Source organism: Sturnira hondurensis, unplaced genomic scaffold, assembly GCF_014824575.4.
Source record: "Sturnira hondurensis isolate 20B ecotype Veracruz unplaced genomic scaffold, ASM1482457v3 Scaffold0021354, whole genome shotgun sequence".
In the NCBI taxonomy this organism is placed as follows: Eukaryota; Metazoa; Chordata; class Mammalia; order Chiroptera; family Phyllostomidae; genus Sturnira; species Sturnira hondurensis.
In genome coordinates, this window is record NW_028093985.1 from 3168649 (window position 1) to 3190582 (window position 21934).

At 38.0% G+C, this 21934-nt stretch overlaps 1 protein-coding gene and 1 pseudogene across 1 annotated transcript in view; both read right to left on the reverse strand.

Annotated features, from left to right (window-relative positions):
- The window catches only part of ANKRD31 (ankyrin repeat domain 31), a 126137-nt gene that overhangs the window by 61752 nt on the left and 42451 nt on the right, over window positions 1-21934 (reverse strand). The window contains 2 exon segments of the mRNA XM_037032396.1: window positions 3788-3930; window positions 16255-16410. Coding sequence (XP_036888291.1) covers window positions 3788-3930; window positions 16255-16410 — 299 coding nt within the window.
- Window positions 19025-19108, reverse strand: LOC118977532 (uncharacterized; annotated as a pseudogene).

Below are 21934 nucleotides of genomic sequence, written 5' to 3' on the forward strand. Positions count from 1 at the left end.
GGCACCCAAAACATTAATTCAAAAGAACATAAGCACCCTTATGTTCACTGCAGTATTATTTACAATTGCCAGGATATGGAAGCAGCCGAAGCATCCATCAACAGATGAATGGATAAAACTATGGGACATTTACAAAATGGAATACTACTCGGCCATATAAAAAAAGAAAATTTTACCCTTTGCAAGAGGACCTAGAGAACATTATGCTAAGTGAAATAAGCCAGTCAGAAAAAGATAAACACCATATGATTTCACTCATATCTGCAAACTAATGGACAAATGGAACTAACAAGCACAACAGAGACAAACTCCTAGACGGAGAGCCGATGACAGCTAGTGGGGGAGAGGTCAGCAGGTGGAGAGACTGAGCAAAAAGGAGAAAGGATTCATGGAGATGGGCAACAGTGTAGAGGTTGCCAGGGGCAGGGGGTATAAGGGGACTAAATGGTAACAGAAAAAAATACAATAAAGATTAAATTAAAATTTCAAAAAAAAGGAAATATAAGGAAAAAACAAGCTATAGAACACCAGAAAGATAAAATTAGCCAAATTCAGAATTAGAAAATTTTGTTATAGATAGATTAAAACATACTTAAGAGATACAATAGTCATATGTAATATACGGACCTTATAAGATCCTGATGCAAACAAAATCTTTCTATAAAAACACATTTGTTTACAAAACCTGGAAAGTTTAAATATAAACTGGACATTAAATGGTATTAAGAAATTGTTAATTCTTATTAAGTGAAATAATATTGTGGGTGTGAAAAAAATGTCCTTACTCATTAGAGATGCAGACTCAAATATTTATGGGTAAAATGGTATGATATCTGGGATTTCTTAAAAAATATTCCAAACAACAAAACACCATCTGTGTTCCAGCCTGTAGAGGAGGTTTGACTCTTTATAGTGTAATAGACTATATCATCAAACTTTATACGAGAGCTCATTCCAGACACACATAGAGTGAATAATCATCATGTCTCAGGAATATTTTTTCAATATATGTGGATCCCAGTAACAGTGTCAACCAATCTCATACACATATATACCTTAGGGCATTTCATGAAATAAAAGCTTTGTTAAAATCGTGGCAGCTTACAGTGACTTGCCATACCATTTTCTTTACCTATTAACAAAGTAAGCCTAGTAATAGAGGAATCAAGGTTTGTCTGATATACGTTGTTCTTAATGATGCCTACGGATTTTCAAAGACCGCTACATTCTTGTCTAAATTCCTCCTACCATCTGTTAAATAACTTGTTTCAAATTTTTCTAAGGAACCACACTGAGATGATCATCCATATATCTCAAATTCTACTTTTCCTACATTTAAAAAATGTATTTCTGTTTTATTGATATAGAATTCACATGCATTTAAAGAATGCAATTCAATGTTTTTAGTATGTTAAGAGGGTTGTATACACATAACCACAACCTTATTTGGGAACACTATCATTCCCCTTAAAAGAACCCTTTAACCATTCCTCTCGCTTTTCTTTCCCCACCCTCTACCTCCCACTCTTAATCTTTGTCTCTATAGGATCAGTCTCTTATGGATGTTTTATTTTTTTAAAGCTTTTAAAAATTATTTATTTATTTATCTTTTAGAGGGGAAGGGAAGAAGAGAAGGAGAGAAGTATCAATGTATGGTTGCCTCTTGTGGGTCTCCTGCTGGGAACTGGCCTGCAACCCAGGCATGTGCCCTGACTGGGAATCAAATCTCGGTCGTGTGGTTCGCAGGCCCACGCTCAATCCACTGAGCTACGCCAGCCAGGGCTCTTCTGGATGTTTTAAATAAATAAAATCATACCATGTGTGTTTTTAATGGCTTTTTTACTTTAAAAAACATGATTATTATCTTTTATTATCTCCTATCTTTTACTATCTTTCCAATATACAGTCAATGCCTGTAGGACAATATATTCAAGTTCCTTTAACTCTGGAGTTTAAGAAGTTCACACTCTACGGGTTCTGAGTCCAGAATCAGGCTCCCAGGGATTCCATATCTGACATCTTTAGTTCTGTGACATCTAAGATATAGGAGCAATCCAACACCCAGGGCCTAGGCTATTTTTCTGGTCATCTTTGCCCAACCTATGAGAATACTTGAGGGAAGCCTAGATCCTCATCTGATGCTCCCATCATTCCTACTCTATCCTCCAAAACTACGTCCTGTCCCACTTTGATTCTCAAGGCTTTTGCTCTTAGATCTGTCCAGAACTAACCTGGAGTTTTATAAATTGCTCTTGGGCTGGGTGAAGTAACTTGTTGGCTCACCCTAGGTAAATTAAAGGGGAGGGTAGGAAGAAGACAATGACTTTACCCTATTTCACTGGGTTTTAGCTTTTAATTCCCATGACAGTTCTCCAGACTTCTACTTCTTGTCATTCCCTTTTCTCTGGCCATCAGTCAGGATATGCCATAGTGCCAGGAGCACATGAGTTATAGTAACACAGAAGATGGCAAATAGGGAGGGTGGTAAGTAGTAAGTCCTGTGTCTTTGGTTCCTGTACTTCACTGAGGCAACAAGAGAAGGTTACGTATCTTTCCAAGCTAGAGGAAGACAGCCAGTTTTAGCTATGAGGTGGAAATTAGCTGGAGGCATATTACCAGGTGAAGCAAAAGAAGAACTGAGAAAGAAAAGAAGAAACAATAAAGAGCTCACACAGACCAAAGGGAGAAAAAGTTCTTGACCAGGAAGGGTCAGTCCCGGCAAGAGGAGAGGGGAGAAGTGCTCTAACTTTAAGTTTTCACTGTGGGAGCCCAGGTGTAAAAAGATAAATAAAGGACACAGAGAGAACACATACCATTACTTGTCTAAACCTGCATTCTTCTGGCCATTATATTAGGTCCCAAGCAGAATTCCTTCTTTCCAGCCCTCAACATAATGTTCAGTAATCACTTACTAGCAGGTGATACATTATCAAAAAAGCAAAACTACCTAAACTCTCCTAAAGTACTATTCCACACTAGGAAGGGATATGCCCTGTCTTTCTATGCCCATAGCTCCTAGTAGCTTTCCATGATTCTACCTGTGGCAGGCAATTGTTCTGAAAATATACAGAACTGATCTTCCTGAGCCCAGGTGATTATCCCTCTTTCCTATCCTAGGAGTTTTGAACCTTGAGGGAACTGAATACTGAAATAAAGAAGATATTTTCAGCAAGTTTCTCAGTCCTGTAATGTAGTGCCTGAACCCAAAAAATGTCTAGGAAGCTCACAGCATATATGACTTCTGAGATAAACTCTGTATGCCGGAATTCCTAATCTCAGTTAGCAGTATTATAATTGTAGTTACTACTAATCAACTCGTGGAATTACAGTATTTTGATATTTAACCAGTGTACATCTGTGTTGGTACGAACTGGTTGACCACTAAGCCTGGAAGGCTATCTGATACTGACCATGAAAATGACACTAGACTCCATAAAATTGTATGTCTTTTATGAGGATTGGACATCATGTAACACTTTACAGAAGGAGATATTCTCTTAAAGTCTATAAAACACCATACAAAAAGGGTTTTTTAAAAGTGCAAGTTTTGAAAGATACCATGTGTAAACAAAAAATGTTCTATAGTTATTAAGTTACATGTAAAATGTCACCAGCCATATTAGGCACAAAAAAATCACACAGTAAAATTTTAGGATAAACTCTGAGAACTGATTAGCCAGAATGAACTGAAACTGAATTCCTGTCTATTTTCTTATTGCGTGGTCTCAGAGATTTTAATACTTGACAGAATATGGTCTTTGATCTGCAGACAAAAGCATCACAGTACCTTATAGTGTCCATTCATCACAGCATCATGTAGGGGAGTGATCTGGTACATTCCTTTGATATTTACATCTGCTCCACCTTTTACTAGTTCACTTGCTGTCTCATAAAATCCTCTTACACTCGCTTCATGAAGTGCTGTCCAACCTATTACACAAAAGGGAAATGGTATTTGTTTACATGTGACATCTTAATAATGTCTTGTGCTTAGCCTTTAAATAAAAACTCAAATTCTAAGCTGTTTCTTTAAAAATATTATGATTATATAAAACAAGATAATCTCACCATGAAAACAACCTGTGTTATTTGATGGATTCAATAAATCTGACAGACAAATCAAGTTTCTACCTCCAACTCCATTGTAAAAAATATGAAAAGAAGTAAAATATTTAAACCATTCCTGCCTTCTTCAAATAAAAAAGCTGTAAGGGGGGGTCATTACAGCTCATAAAGAATGCTGGTTGCAGGCTACTCTTCTGCAGAGAAATAGCTTCATTTCTAACTCAAGGTACTTCCATTAAAGTAATCCACTGAGAGGACTACATAGAATCAGTTCTTTCTCCTTACTTGCAAAAAGCTATTTATACTTCAACAAACTATCCACAAACTTCTCCAAGAAAATGAGTCATTCCTGTCGATACCACTGTCTATACCTGTTACCACTGTAACATAAATATTCTGTTAGGTAGAGACAATGGTATAAGTTATAGATATTTTTTAAATTCCAATAAATCATATGATTGATGTAAGAAAACCTATAACCAGCCATGTTAAAAGTATATTCCACTCTTTTCAGAAACTTCTCCATAAACAAGAGTTTCTCAATTTCTGCACTAACATTTTGGGCTGGACAATTTTTATTGTTCTGAACATTCTATCAAGTGCCAGTAGCAGTCAAGCCCCCTTCCCAGTTGTAAGCTAAAAATGTTCCAGGAACCTGCCAGCTAGGCATTCCCGGAATGCCCCCTTAGAGGCGAAATCACCCCAGTCAAGAACAGTAGCCATAAAATGTTATAGGAGGAGTTTCTCTTTTACTATTAAACAGAAAACCTAGAGAAAAAATAAAGAGCATCAAAAATGGTAAATATGTAGTTAATAGAGGTTCTTCCTATAAATTTCCTTAAAATGCACATGTCTACTTAAAGCAATTGATAAGTAATATTGGCCCATAATTATAACATTATATTTTGGGGTTTATAATGTACATAAATATATGTGACAGCTATTTCACAAAAAATAAGGGAAATATATTCAATGTTCATACATTTTATATGAAGAATTACAATATTAACTTTAAAAAGACTGTAAAACATTAAAGATGTGCATTGCAATCCCTACACTATCCACTACAAAATAACAAGACAAGGAAACAACAACAAAAAAACACATGAAGCTTACAAGGAACAATTAGTAAAATGGTAATCCTAAATTTGACTATTTATATTTATGCAAAACTTGACTAGTCTCCCTACTTAAAAGGCAGAGATTGCCCTGGCTGGTGTGGCTCAGCTGGCTGGGTGTCATCCTATAAACCAAGAGGTCATGGGTTTGATTCCCAGTCAGGGCACATGCCTAGGTTGTAGTTTTAGTCCCCGGTCAGGGTGCATACCAGAGGCAACCAATCGATGTTTCTCCCTCACACTGATGTTTCTCTCCCTCTCTCTCTCCTTCCCTTCCCCTCTCTTAAAAATCAATAACCCCATCGTTGGGTGAGGGAAAAAAATAAAAATAAAATTATGAAAGGCAGAGATTGTCAGAATAGATAAAATAGCAAGACACGAGAAATATATTTAAAATATAAAGACAGAGGTTCAAAATAAAAGATTAAAAAAGATATAGCAAATAGACAAGAAACATAAGACTATAATGTATATATTAGCATATAAAGTAAACCTTAAGACAAAATGTATGCATTACCATACATTTATTACCATACAGATACAAAGAGAAATATTTCATAAAGATTAAATGGTGATTTTATTAAAAGACATGACAATTAAAACTATGTATGTACCTAATAACAGAGATTCAAAATACTAGAAGCAAAATTTGACAGAATTAAAGGGATAAATAGACAAGTCCACAATTACAGTTCTGAACATTTGAATACCCCTCTCAGGCAATGATAGGTCAACCAGACAAGACATCAGTGAAGATAGGATGTTTTGAATACTACCAGCCACCTTCATCTTACTGACATTTCCAGAACATCACATACAACTGAAGAACAAACATTCAAGTGCACAGGGTTATTCCCCAAGAGAAACCATATACTATACAATAAACCAATTCTCACTAAGTGTCAAAGGATCAAATTAATAGAAAGTGTATCCTTCAACCATAATAGGATTAAATTAGAAATCAATAACAGAAAGGTATCTGGACAACCCTCAAACATTCAAAAATTAAACAGCTTCCAATATAATCCTGGGGTCAAAGAAGTAATCATACAAAAAATGAAAAATATTTCAAACTGAATAATAAAAATTCAATATATCAAAATGTGTGGGATGCAGCAAAAACAGCATTTTGAGGAAAATTTAACATTTTAAATGCTTACAGTAGAAAAAAAGGTATGAAAATTTGTGACCTCATTTTCAACCTTAAGAAACTAGAAAAAGAACAAAGAAAACCAAAAACAAGTAGAAGTCAGAAAAAGAGTAGAAATGAAATACAAGACAGATAAGAGAGAAAAAACTGATAATCCTCTAGCTTAGGAAGGACTGAATAAAAAGAGAAAAAGGGAGGAAGGGAGAGAGGAAAGGCGGGGGAGAGAGGAAGATAATAAAAGATAAATGACAATATAAGAAATAAAAGATAAAGTAGTCCTAAAGTTTTCAGATACTAAAGTGATTACAGGAGACTATTATAAATAACTACATAAATAAATTCTATAACTTAGATGAAGAGATATTCCGTTAAAAATACAACTTACCTAAATTGAAACAGAAACTGAATAGGCCAAACCTATTAAAGAATTTTTATTAATTTAAAAAATATATATTTTATTGATTATGCCATTACAGTTGTTCTATTCCCCCCCTTCATTCCCCTCCACCCTGCACACCCCACCCCCCACCATTCACCCCCTTTAGTTTATGACCACGTGTCTCAAGTTCTTTAGATTCTATATTTCCCCTACTATTCTTGCCTTCCCTCCTGTTTATTTTCTACCTACCATCTATGCTACTTATTTTCTGTACTTTCTCCCCCCTTCTCCTCCTCCCACTCCCTTGTTGCTAACCCTCCATGTGATCTTCATTTCTATGGTTCCACTCCTGATCTAGCTGTCCTCTTAGTTTGCTTTTGTTTTAGGTGTGATTGTTAAGAACTGTGAGTTTGCTGCCCTTTCACTCTTCATATTTTTCATCTTCTTTTTCTTAGATAAGTACCTTTAACATTTCATACATTAAGGGCTTGGTGATGATGAACTCCTTGAACTTGACCTTATCTGAGAAGCACTTTATCTGTCCTTCCATTCTAAATGAAAGCTTTGCTGGATAAAGCAATCTTGGATGTAGGTCTTTGGATTTCATGACTTGGAATACTTCTTTCCAGCTCCTTCTTGCCTGGAAGGTCTCTTTTGAGAAATCAGCTGACAGTATGATGGGTACTCCTTTGTAGGTGACTGTCCCCTTATCTCTTGATGCTTCTAGGATTCTCTCCTGCATTTTAATCTTGGTTAATGTAATTATGATGTGCCTTGGTGTGTTCCTTCTTGAGTCCAACTTCTTTGGGACTCTCTGAGCTTCCTGGATTTCCTGGAAGTCTATTTCCTTTGCCAGACTGGGGAAGTTCTCCTTTATTATTTGTTCAAATACATTTTCCACTTGTGGCTGTTTCTTTTCCCCTTCTGGTACCCCTATAATCCGGATGTTGGAATGTTTAAAGATGTCCTGGAGGTTCCTAAGCCTCTCCTCACTTTTTTGAATTCTTGTTTCTTCATTCTTTTCTGTTTGGTCACTTTTTTTTCCTTCTGGTCCACTCCCTTGATTTGAGCCCCAGTTTCCTTCCCATCACTATTGGTTTCCTGTGCATTTCCCTTCATTTCACTTAGTCAAGACTTCATTTGTTCCTCTAATTTGTGACTAAAATCAACCAGTTCTGTGAGCATCCTGATCACCAGTGTTTTGAACTGAGCATCTGAGAGACTGGCTATTTCTTGGTTGCTTAGAGTTATTGGCTCTGGGGCTTTGAGTTCTTGAGCCATGTTTTGGTCTGTTCGTGCCTCTTCTGTATGAAGAGCAGAGCCCTAGGTATTCACCAGGGTGGGGCAACTCAGTCTCTGGGTTGTGACACTGTATGTGGGGGCAGAATCTAAGAGGGGCGATGGCGGTCCCCTCTGCTACTTCCCGTTGCTGGGGCCTGCATGGTCTGTCTCACTGCTCGCTCCTTCGCTGTTTTTTTCTGCGTGAGAAGGTGTGACCATGGTCCACCTGCCCTGCACCCTGACTGGGTCCAGACCTGCTACCCCAGCGGCCTTCAAGCCTGGGTCAGGGGATCTTTCCTGCCCAATCTCGCTCTGCTGCTGGCTCCGCCCCTCTTACCAGTCCAATTGAATGGTTCGTTGTTGTTGGACTTCCGTATAGTTCAATTTTCTGTGTTTTGGTTGCGTTTTTGTTACTGAAACTTTGTTGTCTCTAAAATTGGTTGTGGGAGAAGGCACAGTGTTTCCACCTATGCCTCCATCTTGGTGGAAGTCCGAGAATTTTAATTATTATCAGAATCTTCCCACAAAGGAAACTACAAGCTCAGATAGTTTTACTCTTAAATTCTGTCAAACATTTAAGGAAGAAAAATACCTCAATCTTACACAAACTAGAAGGGAGAATACTATTTTACTCATTTTATGAGTTCTGAAAAACCTTGATGCCAAAATAAAAGACATTACAAAAATACTATAGACCAATATTACTTATCAACATTCATACAAAATATCTTTAACACAGTGCTATCAGCAAATTGAATCCAGGAATATAAAAAATAATAATATAACATGACTAAGCATCTATTCCTCAGAAAAACCCTCAGCAAATTGGAAATGTATTCTTCAATCTGAGGAGCAGTTACAAAAGCCTACAGCTAACATCATGCTTATTTCTAAATATTAAAGAGGCAAAACTAATGTAGGGTGAATAATATCAGAACAGTAGCGGCTTCCAGAGAGTGCGTGTGGGGAATAATTGGGAAAAGGTATGAAGAACTTTTGTAGAATTTTGGTAACATTCTATCTCCTAATCAAGGTTTGGGTTACACAGGTGAATGTGTATGTCAAAAGTCATCAAATGGCACAGCTAAGAACTGGCATTCTACTGTATGAAACTTTGACCTCAAAGAAAAAAACTATTGAACTCTAGTAATGGCATTTATACTGAGGTATTTAGTGGTAAAATGTACTTTTCTCTGTAACTTTCTTTGAAATACATCAACATATAGGTGGATTGATGTATGAACAGATATTTACAGATGGATAGGTATAAAATAATAAGAAACACATAATGGTCTTTACCTTGTGGTTTCTGACATGGAGCTCCTAAAACCCCTATAAACAGGGATACTAGGAGAATATTTCATTCTAGTATTTAGCCTCTGACCCCAGTTCTTGATACAGAACCCCCAAGATCTTTGTAATTTCCTAAGTAGCAGAAGCATCTGACACAAAGCTCCTAAACCCCTTGGAGTTTCCTGGGTAACGGAAGTGTCTTTTGTTCTAATGAGACAACTTTTGGCAGATGGGAGCTGGTCACCAGAGAACCAAACCATGATTAGAAACTTGGAATTTTCAGCTCCCTCTCCCACCCTAATTCTTTGGAGAGAAGAAAGCGGCTGGAAATAAATTTCATAACTGATCTTGCCTACATGATTCATCATAAAATTCCATAAAGCTCCTCCATAAAATTCCCCAAAGTATGGAATTTGGAGAGCTTTTCCAGGCTGGTAAACACATTTATTTGGAGGGTAGCATATCCCATACTCCAGGGGCACAGAAGTTGAACAAAACTTGTGGGTAACCTGGGTCTTACTATTTGGCATTTAAATGGAAGGCAGTTTTGTGGAACTGAGTCCATAATCTGCAGGGTCTGTGCTAACGTGGGTTAGTGTCAGAATTGAACTGAACTGCAGATACTCAGTTGGCATCAGAAACTGCTTAACCGGTTGAAAACCCATACCTCTGGTGTCGGAAGTACTGTTGAGTGTGAGTAGAAGAAAACACATGAGTGTTTTTCCTTTACAGTACGTATGTAATAAAAACAAGTATGTAGAATCTAGGTATTAGGTATATGGATGTTTACTGTACAATTATTTCAACTTTCCTATATATTTGAAAATTTTCACAATTTCATAAAAATATTTAAATAAACGGCTTACACGTGAACTTTTGGAATATATCCATTTAAGAACTACCTGGTTTTTTAAAAATAACATAAAACTATCTCCCTCAAAGTACTGTTTCTGATAAAAAATGTGAACTCATGGGTATTTGAGTACTGAGACCTGCAGATCACTGGAACTTTGCTTATTGATGTGTCCACTGGCTAACTTGGTTATCTGCCACAGGTCAAGGCTGGTTGGATGAAAAATGTATCAGAAATCCGAAAGTTATTAACTTTGGGACGCAGATGATGATCTTTCTTCCAGAAACCTCCTTTCTTCAAATACCATATGATCTCACCTTTAACAGGAATCTAATCAACAAAGCAAACAAATAAGTAAAATATATAACCAAAGGCATTGAAATAGACAACAGGCTGACAGTGACCAGAGGGGAGAGAGGAGGGAATTTCAGAGGAAATGGGGAAGGGTTTATGGGAACAAGTATAAAGGACACATGGAGATCCAACACAAGGACACAAGGCTGATCACTGAGTCTGGTCCCAGCAGCTTCTCCAGGTGGGAAGAAACCAGCTGCTGCTTCAAGGCTGCCAGCTGTTTAGTTAGCACCATAGAGGTGCTCTATTCGAGATGAACTGCAAGTTGATCAAATGACACATTACGTCCCCTGCAGGCTGGCCTCTGCTGACGTTGCCTGCCTCATCCCCTGAGTCCGTTCTATTCATTCCAGGAAAACAGTCACATTACTGAGCACCAGGTTGTACGTCAGCTAAAGTGGTGACCAGGAGGTACTTCTGGCCAAGATGGAGGCATAGGTGGAAACACTGTACCTCCTTGCACAACCAAATTTAAGGACAACAAAGATTTAGAAACAAAAACATAACCAAAACACACAGAAAATTGAAATGTACCGAAGTCCAACAACAACAAACCATTCATCCAGACCAGTAAGAGGGGCGGAATCCATGGCTGGAAGAGAGGGGTCCCAGCAGGAGAAGGTGGTGGTTAGCAGACCTAGGTGAGGGAAGGAAACGAGCAAACCCAGTGAGACTCACAAGGCGGCTGGCTGACCGTGGACACACATTCTCGCACAGATAAACAAGGCAAAAATAAGAGCAGTGAGACAGACCACGCAACCCAGGGCCCCAGTGCCAGAAAATAAAGCCTAAAAGCACCAACTGAAAACACTGGTGGGGGATAAGGTGCCAGGAGAGACTCCCAGCCTCACAGGAGAGTTCGTTGGAGAGACCCACAGGGTCCTAGAATGTACACAAGCCCACCCACCCAGGAACCAGCACCAGAAAGGCCAAATTTGCTTGTGGGAAGCAGCAGAGGGAACTGAAATCCAAGAGACAGCAGAACAAGCGCCATTGCTCCCTCTCTGACCCCACCTCCATATAGAATGTCATAACCCAGCCACTGGGTTGACCCACCATGGTGAACACCTAAGGCTCTGCCCCTCATACATAATAGGCCCAACCAGACCAAAAAACAAAAAACAAAAACAGGCTCAAACAAAAGGACAGATCAAAGCTCCAGAACAAAAACAACTAAGCAATGAAGAGTTAGACAACCTATCAGATGCACAGTTCAAAGCACTGGTGATCAGGATGCTCACAGAATTGGTTGACTTTGGTCATAAACTAGATGAAAAAATGAAGGCTACACTAAGTGAAATGAAGGAAAATACCCAGGGAACCAATAGTGATGGAAAGGAAACTGGGACTCAAATAGATGGAGTGGACCAGAAGGAAAAAAAATGACCAAACAGAAAAGAATGAAGAAACAAGAATTCAAAAAAATGAGGAGAGGCTTAGGAACCTCCAGGACATCTTTAAATGTACCAACATCTGAATTATAGGGGTAGCAGAAGGGGAAGAGGAACAGCAACGAGTGGAAAACTTATTTGAACAAATAATAAAGGAGAACTTCCCCAATCTGGCAAAGGATAGACTGCCAAGAAGTCCAGGAAGCTCAGAGAGTCCCAGAGAAGGTGGACCCAAGGAGGAATACACCAAGGCACGTCATAGCTATATTAACCAAGATTAAAATGAAGGAGAGAATCCTACAAGCAGCAAGAGATAAGGGGACACTTACCTACAAAGGAGTTCCTGTCAGACTGTCAGCTGATTTCTTGAAAGAGACCTTCCAGGCAAGAAGGGGCTGGAAAGAAGTATTCCAAGTCATAAAAGGCAAGGACCTATAACCAAGATTGCTCTATCTAGCAAAGCTTTCATTTAGAATGGAAGGGCAGATAAAGTGCTTCTCAGATAAGATCAAATTCAAGGAGTTCATCATCACCAAGCCCTTATTATATGAAATGTTAAAGGGACTTACCTAAGAAAAAGGAGATAAAAAATATGAACAGTGAAAGGACAGCAAACTCAGTTATTAACAACCACAAAAGCAAACTAAGCAAACTACGTGGACACCTAAAACAGGAGCAAAGCCACAGAAATGGAGATCACATGGAGGGTTATCAACAGGGGAGTGGGAGGAGAAGAAGGGGGAGAAGGTACAGAGAATAAGTAGAATACATGGTGGGGAGCAAATAGACAGGGGGTGGGCAAGAGTAGCATGGAAAATGTAGAAGCTAAAGAACTTATGACACATGGACATGAACTAAAGGGGGGAATGTGGGTGGGAGGGGGGTTGGAGGGTGGAGGAGAACAAAGGGGGGTAAATGGGACAACTATAATGGCATAATCAATAAAATATATTTAAAAAAGGACACAAGGACAAAAACAAGGGGGGTGGAAACAGGAGGGAGGTAGGAAGGGCTGAGGGGGTGGGCTGGGATGGGAGTAAAAGGAAGAAAACTGCACTTGAACAACAATTAAAATAAAATAAAATAAATAGGTTCCCTTAAACTACAATAAAAACTGATTTCCTAAAGGGAACAAAATGGCTGCTATAGGAATGAGAAAATAACTGTAACAGAAGACTAGTTTGTTTTCCCTGAGCTCAGATTGACTAAAAGATAAGGTAAATGTAAAACAATTGTTTGGTTTCCAAGGAAAACCCAATCTCATATTTTAAATTTACTACAAAAAAATTCCCCAAGAAGAAAAGGTGCATGTGAATAATTCAGAGTAAATGATGGAGCCTGTGGGGAAGGGAGAGTTAAAAATGAATGATACTGCTGCCCTGGTAGGGTGGCTCAGTTGGAGCATCATTCTGAATGCCAAAAGTATTCAGGTTTGATCATCCTTGGTCAGGGCACATATCCAAGTTGTGGGTTCAATGCTCAGTCGGAGCACATGAGATGTCAGCCAATCAGTGTTTCTCACATTGATGTTCCTCTCCCCCGCAAAGACAAAATCAATAAACATATCCTTGGGTGAGGATTTTACAAAAGAGAGAGAGAATACTACTTTAAGTAAGAAAAAGAATGATTCAGTGATGAGCAGTCTGGAGGTTAAAAGAAATTCTCAGCATCAGTACACCCAGTAGGACCTTTATTCTGCAGAAAGAGCCACTGTAGGCCATAGAAAGAGCTACATATCATAGAAATAAATCAAATGTAACCAAGAATTTCCCTTTCCCTAGAGTTATTCCATGCCTCCAAAATAAAAGTCAAGTATCATTTACAACAGATCTTTTATTAACTCCTGAAGCTACAGGTTGGAAGATCCTAAGTAACATCTTTTTCTTTTCAAATATTTAACCATTTTGGAGGAAATCTCTTTAAAGCCTTATAGGGTTATGAAATTCCTATAAAGAGAACATAATTTAGTATATGCTTTAAAGATTCAAGATCATAATGTTAGTTTTATGTTCTCATGCAGTAATTGCTAACACCTACAGAGGTATGAAGTACACTGCTTCCCAACTATATAGTCCTCAACAATTTTTCCTCTCATTTTTTATAATTTTATCTGTCACTTGCCTTGATGTTGGCTTAAACTTCTTACTATTATCAATATTCTGGTCCATGCCAAACTTTCTTCTCAGTTCTAATGTGTCACAGGCATAGGAATGAGAATTCTATGAAAAATAATGCTCAAGGCATTTGTCTGAGAGGGTTTTAGCAAAGAAGTTTTGAGATCTATGTTGGACATTAAGAGTTTCTTCAGCCTACTTCCTGGTTGTCACCAAGGAACACACATTGCTTTTGACAGATAAAAAATTATTCCAATTATTTTTTAGAACCAGAAATATTAAAATGTATATGAGGACATAAAATGTAAACAGTACCTACGAAAAAACCATTGGTTTGTTATTGTACATTTTGTAATTTCTCAAAAGGCACTTAAGCCTTTTTTATCTTGTATCACAAAATATATGTAAGGCTTTCTAATAGATATTATTTCTATTTGTTTTCACAGCAGCTGGCACATAGGAGGCACAATGGGAAAGTTCACAACATTGAACTGATATGTTATGTGGGGGTCATACACCTCTTGCCAGTAGTTCTTGAGCTTTAATGAGAATAAAAATCACCTGGAGAACTTGTTAAAAATGAAGATTTCCAGGTTTTAACTTACAGATTTTTATTGAGAGAGAGAGTGTGTGTGTATGTGTGTGTGTGTGTGTGTGTGTTGGGGGCAGAAGTAAAGGTTGCATTTTAAACAAAACATTGCAGGTGACTGAAAGAAATGGTTTGTAGACAGCCCTTTGGAAACACCACCCTCTGCAATCTGTGGGAGATAGTAGCCAGAAGTATAATGATCAGAGCTAAGATGCAAAGAGAGAAGGAAAGTACAAAACAAGAGAGCTCACAGGGGGGATAAATGGCAATAAAAAATACAATAGAAAAAGAAATTTTTAAAAATCATTTGTAAACTTAAAAAAATAAGTAAGAATTTAAAAAGCCTGGAAATATGGGAAGGATAAACAATTCATGAAGGTTGCCCTGGCTGGTATAGCTCAGTAGATTGAGCGCAGGCCTGCAAACCAGAGGATCGAGATTCGATTCCCAGTCAGGGCACATGCCTGGGTTGCAGGCCAGTTCCCAGCAAGGGACACATGAGAGGCAACCATACATTGATGTTTCTCTCCCTCTCTCCTTCCCTTCCCCTCTAAAGACAAATAAATAAAATCTTTTTAAAAAAGAATTCATGAAGGTCACAGAAGTACCTGTAAGAAAAAGGTACACATTAACTAGCTGAGCACAAGCAGGAAACAGCCACCAAGCATGTTAACAGCGGCAGAGAAAAAAGGGTGGGGGAGGGGGAGGGGCTAATGAAAAGACACAGGTCAAGAGATGCTTGGGAAATCCACTAAGTCCAGTTAGCTGCATGTAGAGCTACTCCTGAATGTAAGTAGATAGACACTAACAGAAAGAACCACATATTTCTCAAAATCAAGGGAACAAGTGCTTTATCTAGCAAATAAGGAGCAAAAAAGCAAAGACTGAGTGTAATAGGAAGATGGTGGTTGATCTGGGTATAAGGTTGGGAATTAGAACCTGTTAAAACCTGATTATAGGAGAAACCCAGACCTTGCTAAAGTTAAGTATTGAGGATGCACCAGTAATCACTTGCCTGTCCACGGACTGTGGCACTGATCTCGGTACAGCATAAGACTTTTTGCACTGTTTAATAAACTGAGGAAGTCTAGACACATAGTAAAAGTATGGACACAAAAAGTCCTATCCAGGCTGGCTTTGCGTAGCATAGTTATTAGTTAAATCCTTTCAAAGAATCATTCATCTCCAGGAGAACATCTTCAGGTTCTCCCCACAAAGAAAACTGTACCTCATACTCTCTTCTCTCCATTTCCCTCGCCACTGCTACTCTGTATATCTACCATTTTATAATCAGTTTCCCCCAAGTTCAATGTATCATTAGCTTCTTTCAGCTTTTGACCTCATTTCTCTTCCACTCAAAGTTGAGGTGCCCAGGGCAAAGGGAGCAAGCCAGTCTCAGGAACCCCATCCTTCTGTGTAATGCCACTGCACACAGCCCACAGTCAGGCACAATCACTGAAGGTGAAATATAATGCTCTTCTTTTGCTCCCTTCACCCCTTACATTTCCCTGGGAGATGATGGTGAAGAGCTACCTTGTAGGAAAATTGCGTGGAAGCATTCTGTTGGATACTTGCCTTAGGCCCAGTTTGCCATACTTTCATTAGAATGACTCTTTTAAAACTACAAATCACTTTCAAGGTAACTGTAGGTAGTAACCCCAACTTACCAGCATAACTTGGTTGATTAACATTTCCTCCTTTTTCAATACAATAATGAACAAGATGAGTATCATTGTGCAAAGCAGCCTTATACAGCAGGTTCTCTCCAAAAATGTTTCTCCGGTTAATGACAGAAAGAGATATTTTATTAATCTTCAGTTTTTCTGAAATGAGGGAAGGAACAAAAAAATAATAATCCTTATTTGAAAATCAGGAAGAATACAGGTTATGGGGTGAATCCAGTCAACATTCTAGAATAGAGGTACACTATATTATAAAACTATTTTATCCAGTGATCCAACCATAGTGTCTACATATAATAGGGTAAAAGAGACAAACTTTATTAGATTGAAAATATTTGTAGAAGTTATAAATCATCTGAGTAGTTTATGTTGACTGAAACCCCGTGAAAGGTACATATATGAAATTAACAGATTATTTTCTTAAAAATTCCAGTGAAAAAGATTATTTAAATCTAGAATTAAATGCTATTAAACCCAACAAAAAGTTACATAATATTGTTCTTGTACACCAAAATGTCATAAAAACCATAAAAAGAAAGTCTAAAAGGTCTATAATTACAAAAGATATAAAACACAAAAATTAACCCCAGTGAAACCAGAAAGGAGTATGCTAAATTTTCTTTCTTTGCTAAAAATAACTGTCATTAAATTAAAGAACTATGATCTTGATCTGTACAGCAGTTTTGATTTCCTAAGCCAGGAAACACACAGTTAAAACAGTTTACCAGGTTATGCATACCAGGTATCATTTGTCCACTGTGCTTCCTAAAATACTGTAACTCCTCATTTAGATACTCCAAATCCTGTCAATTTTTGTGGATAATATTGATTTGGTTTCCTTGAATTTCAGAATAGCTTTGAGGATAGCTTTTCCCATTTTGAGTTAGCTAACCTGCCCCATCCTAAAACCTCACAAACGTATTTGAGTACTGCAGCAGACTTCTTAGCAGATCACAATTTGCCTCTTATTTGATTTCTTCCAGTCAGTTCCACTGTAAAACAAACTATTTGCTGAACATTTGAGCCTACCTTCCTCTATCCTGGACTACAAAGTGTTTTGCTCCCACCAGAGAAACTATGTTGAGATGGCTTCTGCAGTATAGGGGATGACCCCGCACCAGGATCCCGGCAGCTGCTCCCTCGGTTCTCTCCATAAAGCCACCACCCCTAGTCTCTCCTCAAGCAGCTCTAGTCTACTCTGACCCCCCTTTGCTGCAGCCCAGGATAAATGGCTGCAAATGAAATTTGCAGCCGTCTGGTTTATATGGGTTCTTTGGGGGCTCTAGTTCTGTAGGCTTAGGTTCTGGGCAGCTCGGGGTTTAGACACCACACTTCTCAGGGGGAACGGCCTAGCTGCTGAACTATTCCTCTGGCACTTCAGCTGCCACTCACGTCTCAAACCTCTGCCACAAACCTCTCACATCTCCTCTGCACTCCACACTAGTCACATGGTGGTGAAGCTGTTTCTTTTGTATGTCCATGGTTATATGGTTTCCCTCCCACTATTGTTCAGTTGTTTATTCTGGATGATTTCTCTACAATTTAGCTGTAATTCCAGATTGGTCCTGGGAGATTAGTGTAGTTTCCACTTACTCCTCCACCATCTTGGATCTTCGGTTATGATCTTTCTGATGCACTGTTGCATTCAGTTTGCTAATATTTTGTTGAGGATTTTATCATCTACGGTCATTGGGGATATTGGCCTATAATTTTCTTTCTTTGTAGTGTCTTTGTCTGGTTTTAGAATTAGGATAATGCTGGCCTTGTAAAATGAGTTTGGGAACATTCCCTCCTCTTGAATTTTATGATATAGCGTGAGGAGGAGAGGTAGTTCTTCTAGGAACGTTTGGTAAAATTCACCTGTGAAGCCATCTGGTCCAGAGCTTTTCTCTGTTAGGAGGTTTTTTTTTTATCATCACTTCAATTTTACTAGGTGTAATCTGTCTATTCAGATGCTCTAATTCTTTCTGGTTTATTTTTGGAAGCTTGTACGTTTCTAGGAATTTATTCATTTCATCTAGGATTTCCAGTTTGTTGGCATATAGTTGTTCACAACCATTTCTTACTTAATGCCACTAATCATCAGAGAAATGCAAATTAAAACCACAGTGAGGCATCATCTCACACCTGTCAGAATAGCTATCATCAATAAATCAACAAACAACAAGTGCTGGGATGCATGTAGAGAAAGGGAAACCCTTTTGCATGGTTGGTGGGAAGGCAGACTGTTGCAGCCACTGTAGAAAGGAGTATACAGACACTCAAAAAATTAAAAATGAATCTGCCTTTTAACCTAGCTATCCCCCTTCTGAGAGTATATCTGAAGGAACCCTCAACACAAATTTGAAAGAATTTCAAATTTGACTGCAGCCTTATTTAAAAACACCAAGATATGGAAGCAGCCCACGTGTCCTTCATTAGATGAGTAGCTAAAACAACTATGGGACATTTACACAAAGGAATACTACTAGACCATAAAAAAAGAAGAAAATTTCATAGTTTGCAACATTTTGGATGGAGATGGATTTATGCTAAGTGAAATAAGCCATCAGAGAAAGACAAATACTATATGATTTCACTTGTATGTGCAATCTAATGAACAAACTGAACCAACAAGGAAAATGGGAACAGATTCATGGATGGAGAGCACGATCACAGGAGGTTGCGGTGGAGGGATGGAGCAAAAAATAAAAAGGACTCAACAATGTGGTGATTGATTACTGAGGGGAAAGGGGTATAAGGGGACTAAATGGTAATGGAATAAAATACAATAAAGATTAAATTAACCACATAAAATTTGATACTACACTGGATCTTAGCCAAAAGGCTGAGAAGCGATACCACATAAAATTTGAAATGAAAACTAAGTTGTGGAAGACATTCACTTCCAGTCATGGCTAAATAACTACTGTGACTTGCCTTCCTAGTGTAAACAAATTTCTTTTGATTGCTGTAGTATGGTAGGTAAATAATGGTTCTCCAAAGATGTTTATATCTTGAATCCTCAGAACTTGAGAATGCTACCCAATACAGCAAAAGCAACTTTGTAGTGTGGTTGTGTTGTGGATCTTGGGAAGGGAAGAGGGAATCGAGAAGATCAAAAGAGCAGAAGGCAATGTGACCATAGAAGCAGAGGCTTGTATGTGCGCAGCAGCAAAGGAATGTCATAGCCTCTAGAAGCTGGAAGAGGTAAGAAACAGATTTTCCCCTGGAGCCTACAAAAGGAAGACTCCTTGATTTTAACCCCTTTTTCATTTGGACTTTGAACCTAAGGACTGTAAGAGGAACAAAGTTGTGTTGTGTCACTAATTCTGTGGTAAATTATTACCACAATAGAAAACTAATACAATTGATATTTGCAAAATATACTTTCCTCATCCTTTTAATTTTAAACTATTTGTGTCTTCACATTTCAAGTGTGTTTCTTAAAGTCAGCATGTAGTTGAATCTTGCTTTTTGAGCCAATCTCTGACAAACTCTGCCTCTTAATTGGGAGTATCTTGACCACTTACATTTCAAGTGATTGTTGATGTGGTTACCAGATTTTGCCATATAAAATGCGTGCTTTTTTGCCCAAATTTTTGAGGGAAAAATAATGATGTGCATTATACATGAGTATAATGATTACATACCATGGTTATAATAATCCCAAGTGCAATGCACACAGAAACGTGGGTACACATTATGCATGGCAAAATATGGCAGGCTTAGCTGTATCATCTTGCTATTTGTCTTCTGCCTTTCCTATCTGTTCTTTGTTCCCCTTTCCCTCTTCTTATACCTTCTTTTGGGTTAACACTGAATATTTTTGTTATTCCATTTTATTTTCTTTGTTGCTTTACTAGTTGGAACTGGTTTCCTTTGTTATAATGGTTCCTTTAGGTTTTATAGTATACACTTTTCAGTTATTACAGTCTATCTTCAAATGGTATCTTTACATATATTTTACAATATTTTATTTCCATTTCTCTTCATTTTATTTCTTTGTTATTGTCACAAGTTTTACTTTTATATGTTAAAACCTCATAACCCACTGTTATCTTTAAGTCAACTTTCCTTTAAAGTTGATTAATAAATAAGAATTGTATATTTTTATCAATTTAGTTACCATTTCCAGTGACCCTAATTCCTTCGTGTAGACTCCGATTTCTATCAAGTATCATCTTTCTTCTGCCTGAAGAATGTCCTTTAACATTTCTTATAGCATGGATCTGCTGGTGATGAGTTATTCCAGCTTTTGTATGTCTGCAACTTTATTTCACCTTCATTTTTGAAAGTATTTTTTTGGATATTGAATTCTACATTCCAGTTACAGACTACTAGGAATAAAATTTATTTTAGAACTTTTAGCTGCTGCTTAGCTATCTTACTGCTTGCATTGTTTCCAACAAGATCTCTGATATCATTCTTATCTCTGTTCTTCTATATAACATGCCTTTTTTCCTTATCAGCACATATATATGAGATCTGTCCAGAGGTACCCAGCCATGTAATATGAAAAATAGAGACATTTATTAAAGAAGACACAAGATACAAGACGCATAAAGCTCTGCACAAGACATGATGCATGCATGAGCAGGCATGTTGTCATGATGAAGCTGCCAATTACTAGTTCCCCATAGCTGTGGCTTTCTGGATCATCCAAATAGTTTCAGTGCTGGCGGGGGGGGGGGGGGTGGTGGGCAGGGCTGGGAATATAAGACAGAAAACTGTACTTGAACAAGAATTAAATAAAAATAAACAAACAAAAAAACAAATAGTTTCAGTGGAGGAATGTTTAAGCTTAATGCAAAATCTGATGCAGATTCATTGCTTTATTTGCTCAGTCATTTTGAATGTGATGGCCACATAGTATATATGCTCACTCAATGGCGTCTACTGCCCCCAATGACCAGTACAGTGAAGTCATCATTGTTCACATGTGCACATTCCAGTCCACTCTCCTTGGCTACCAGGTTACACTGATGTTGCGCAAACCATTTTCATTACATTAACAATGGCTTGACTTTTTCCAGACAGACTTCGTATATCACATATATATTCTTCTGATTTCTTAAATGTCTGAATATTATTTCATTGGTTATATTATAATTTACTATTCACCTAATTTAGATTGTTTCTTGTTATTACAATTAACAAGGCTGTGATAATCAGTTATAAAATATTTTTAAGTATCTAAGCAAGTATAGTTACATAAATAATCACTATAAGAATTACTGATACAAAAGAATTATAACTTAAAATTGTGCAAATGTAAAATAAACTGTTCTGTAAAAAGACTGAACAAACTTAAACACTTCCTGACAACACATTAGTATGTTTACTTTTTCTACATTTTCACCACTGGGAATTCCCAAATGTTTAGAATTCTCTTAGGTTAAAATTGTACTTCTGGGACTTCCGCCAAGATGGAGGCATAGGTGGAAACACTGTGCCTTCTCCCACAACCAAGTTTGAATAAAACAAAGGTTTGGAGAAACAAAGACACAACCAAAGGACAGAAAATTGAATTATACGGAAGTCCGACTACATCTAACCGTTCAACGGGGACGGTAAGAGGGGCGGAGCCAGCAGCGAGCAGGGTCGGGCAGGACAGGGCCCCCGACCCAGGCGCGCAGGCAGACGAGAACCAGCTGGGGTGCGGGGCAGACCGCGGGCGCATATT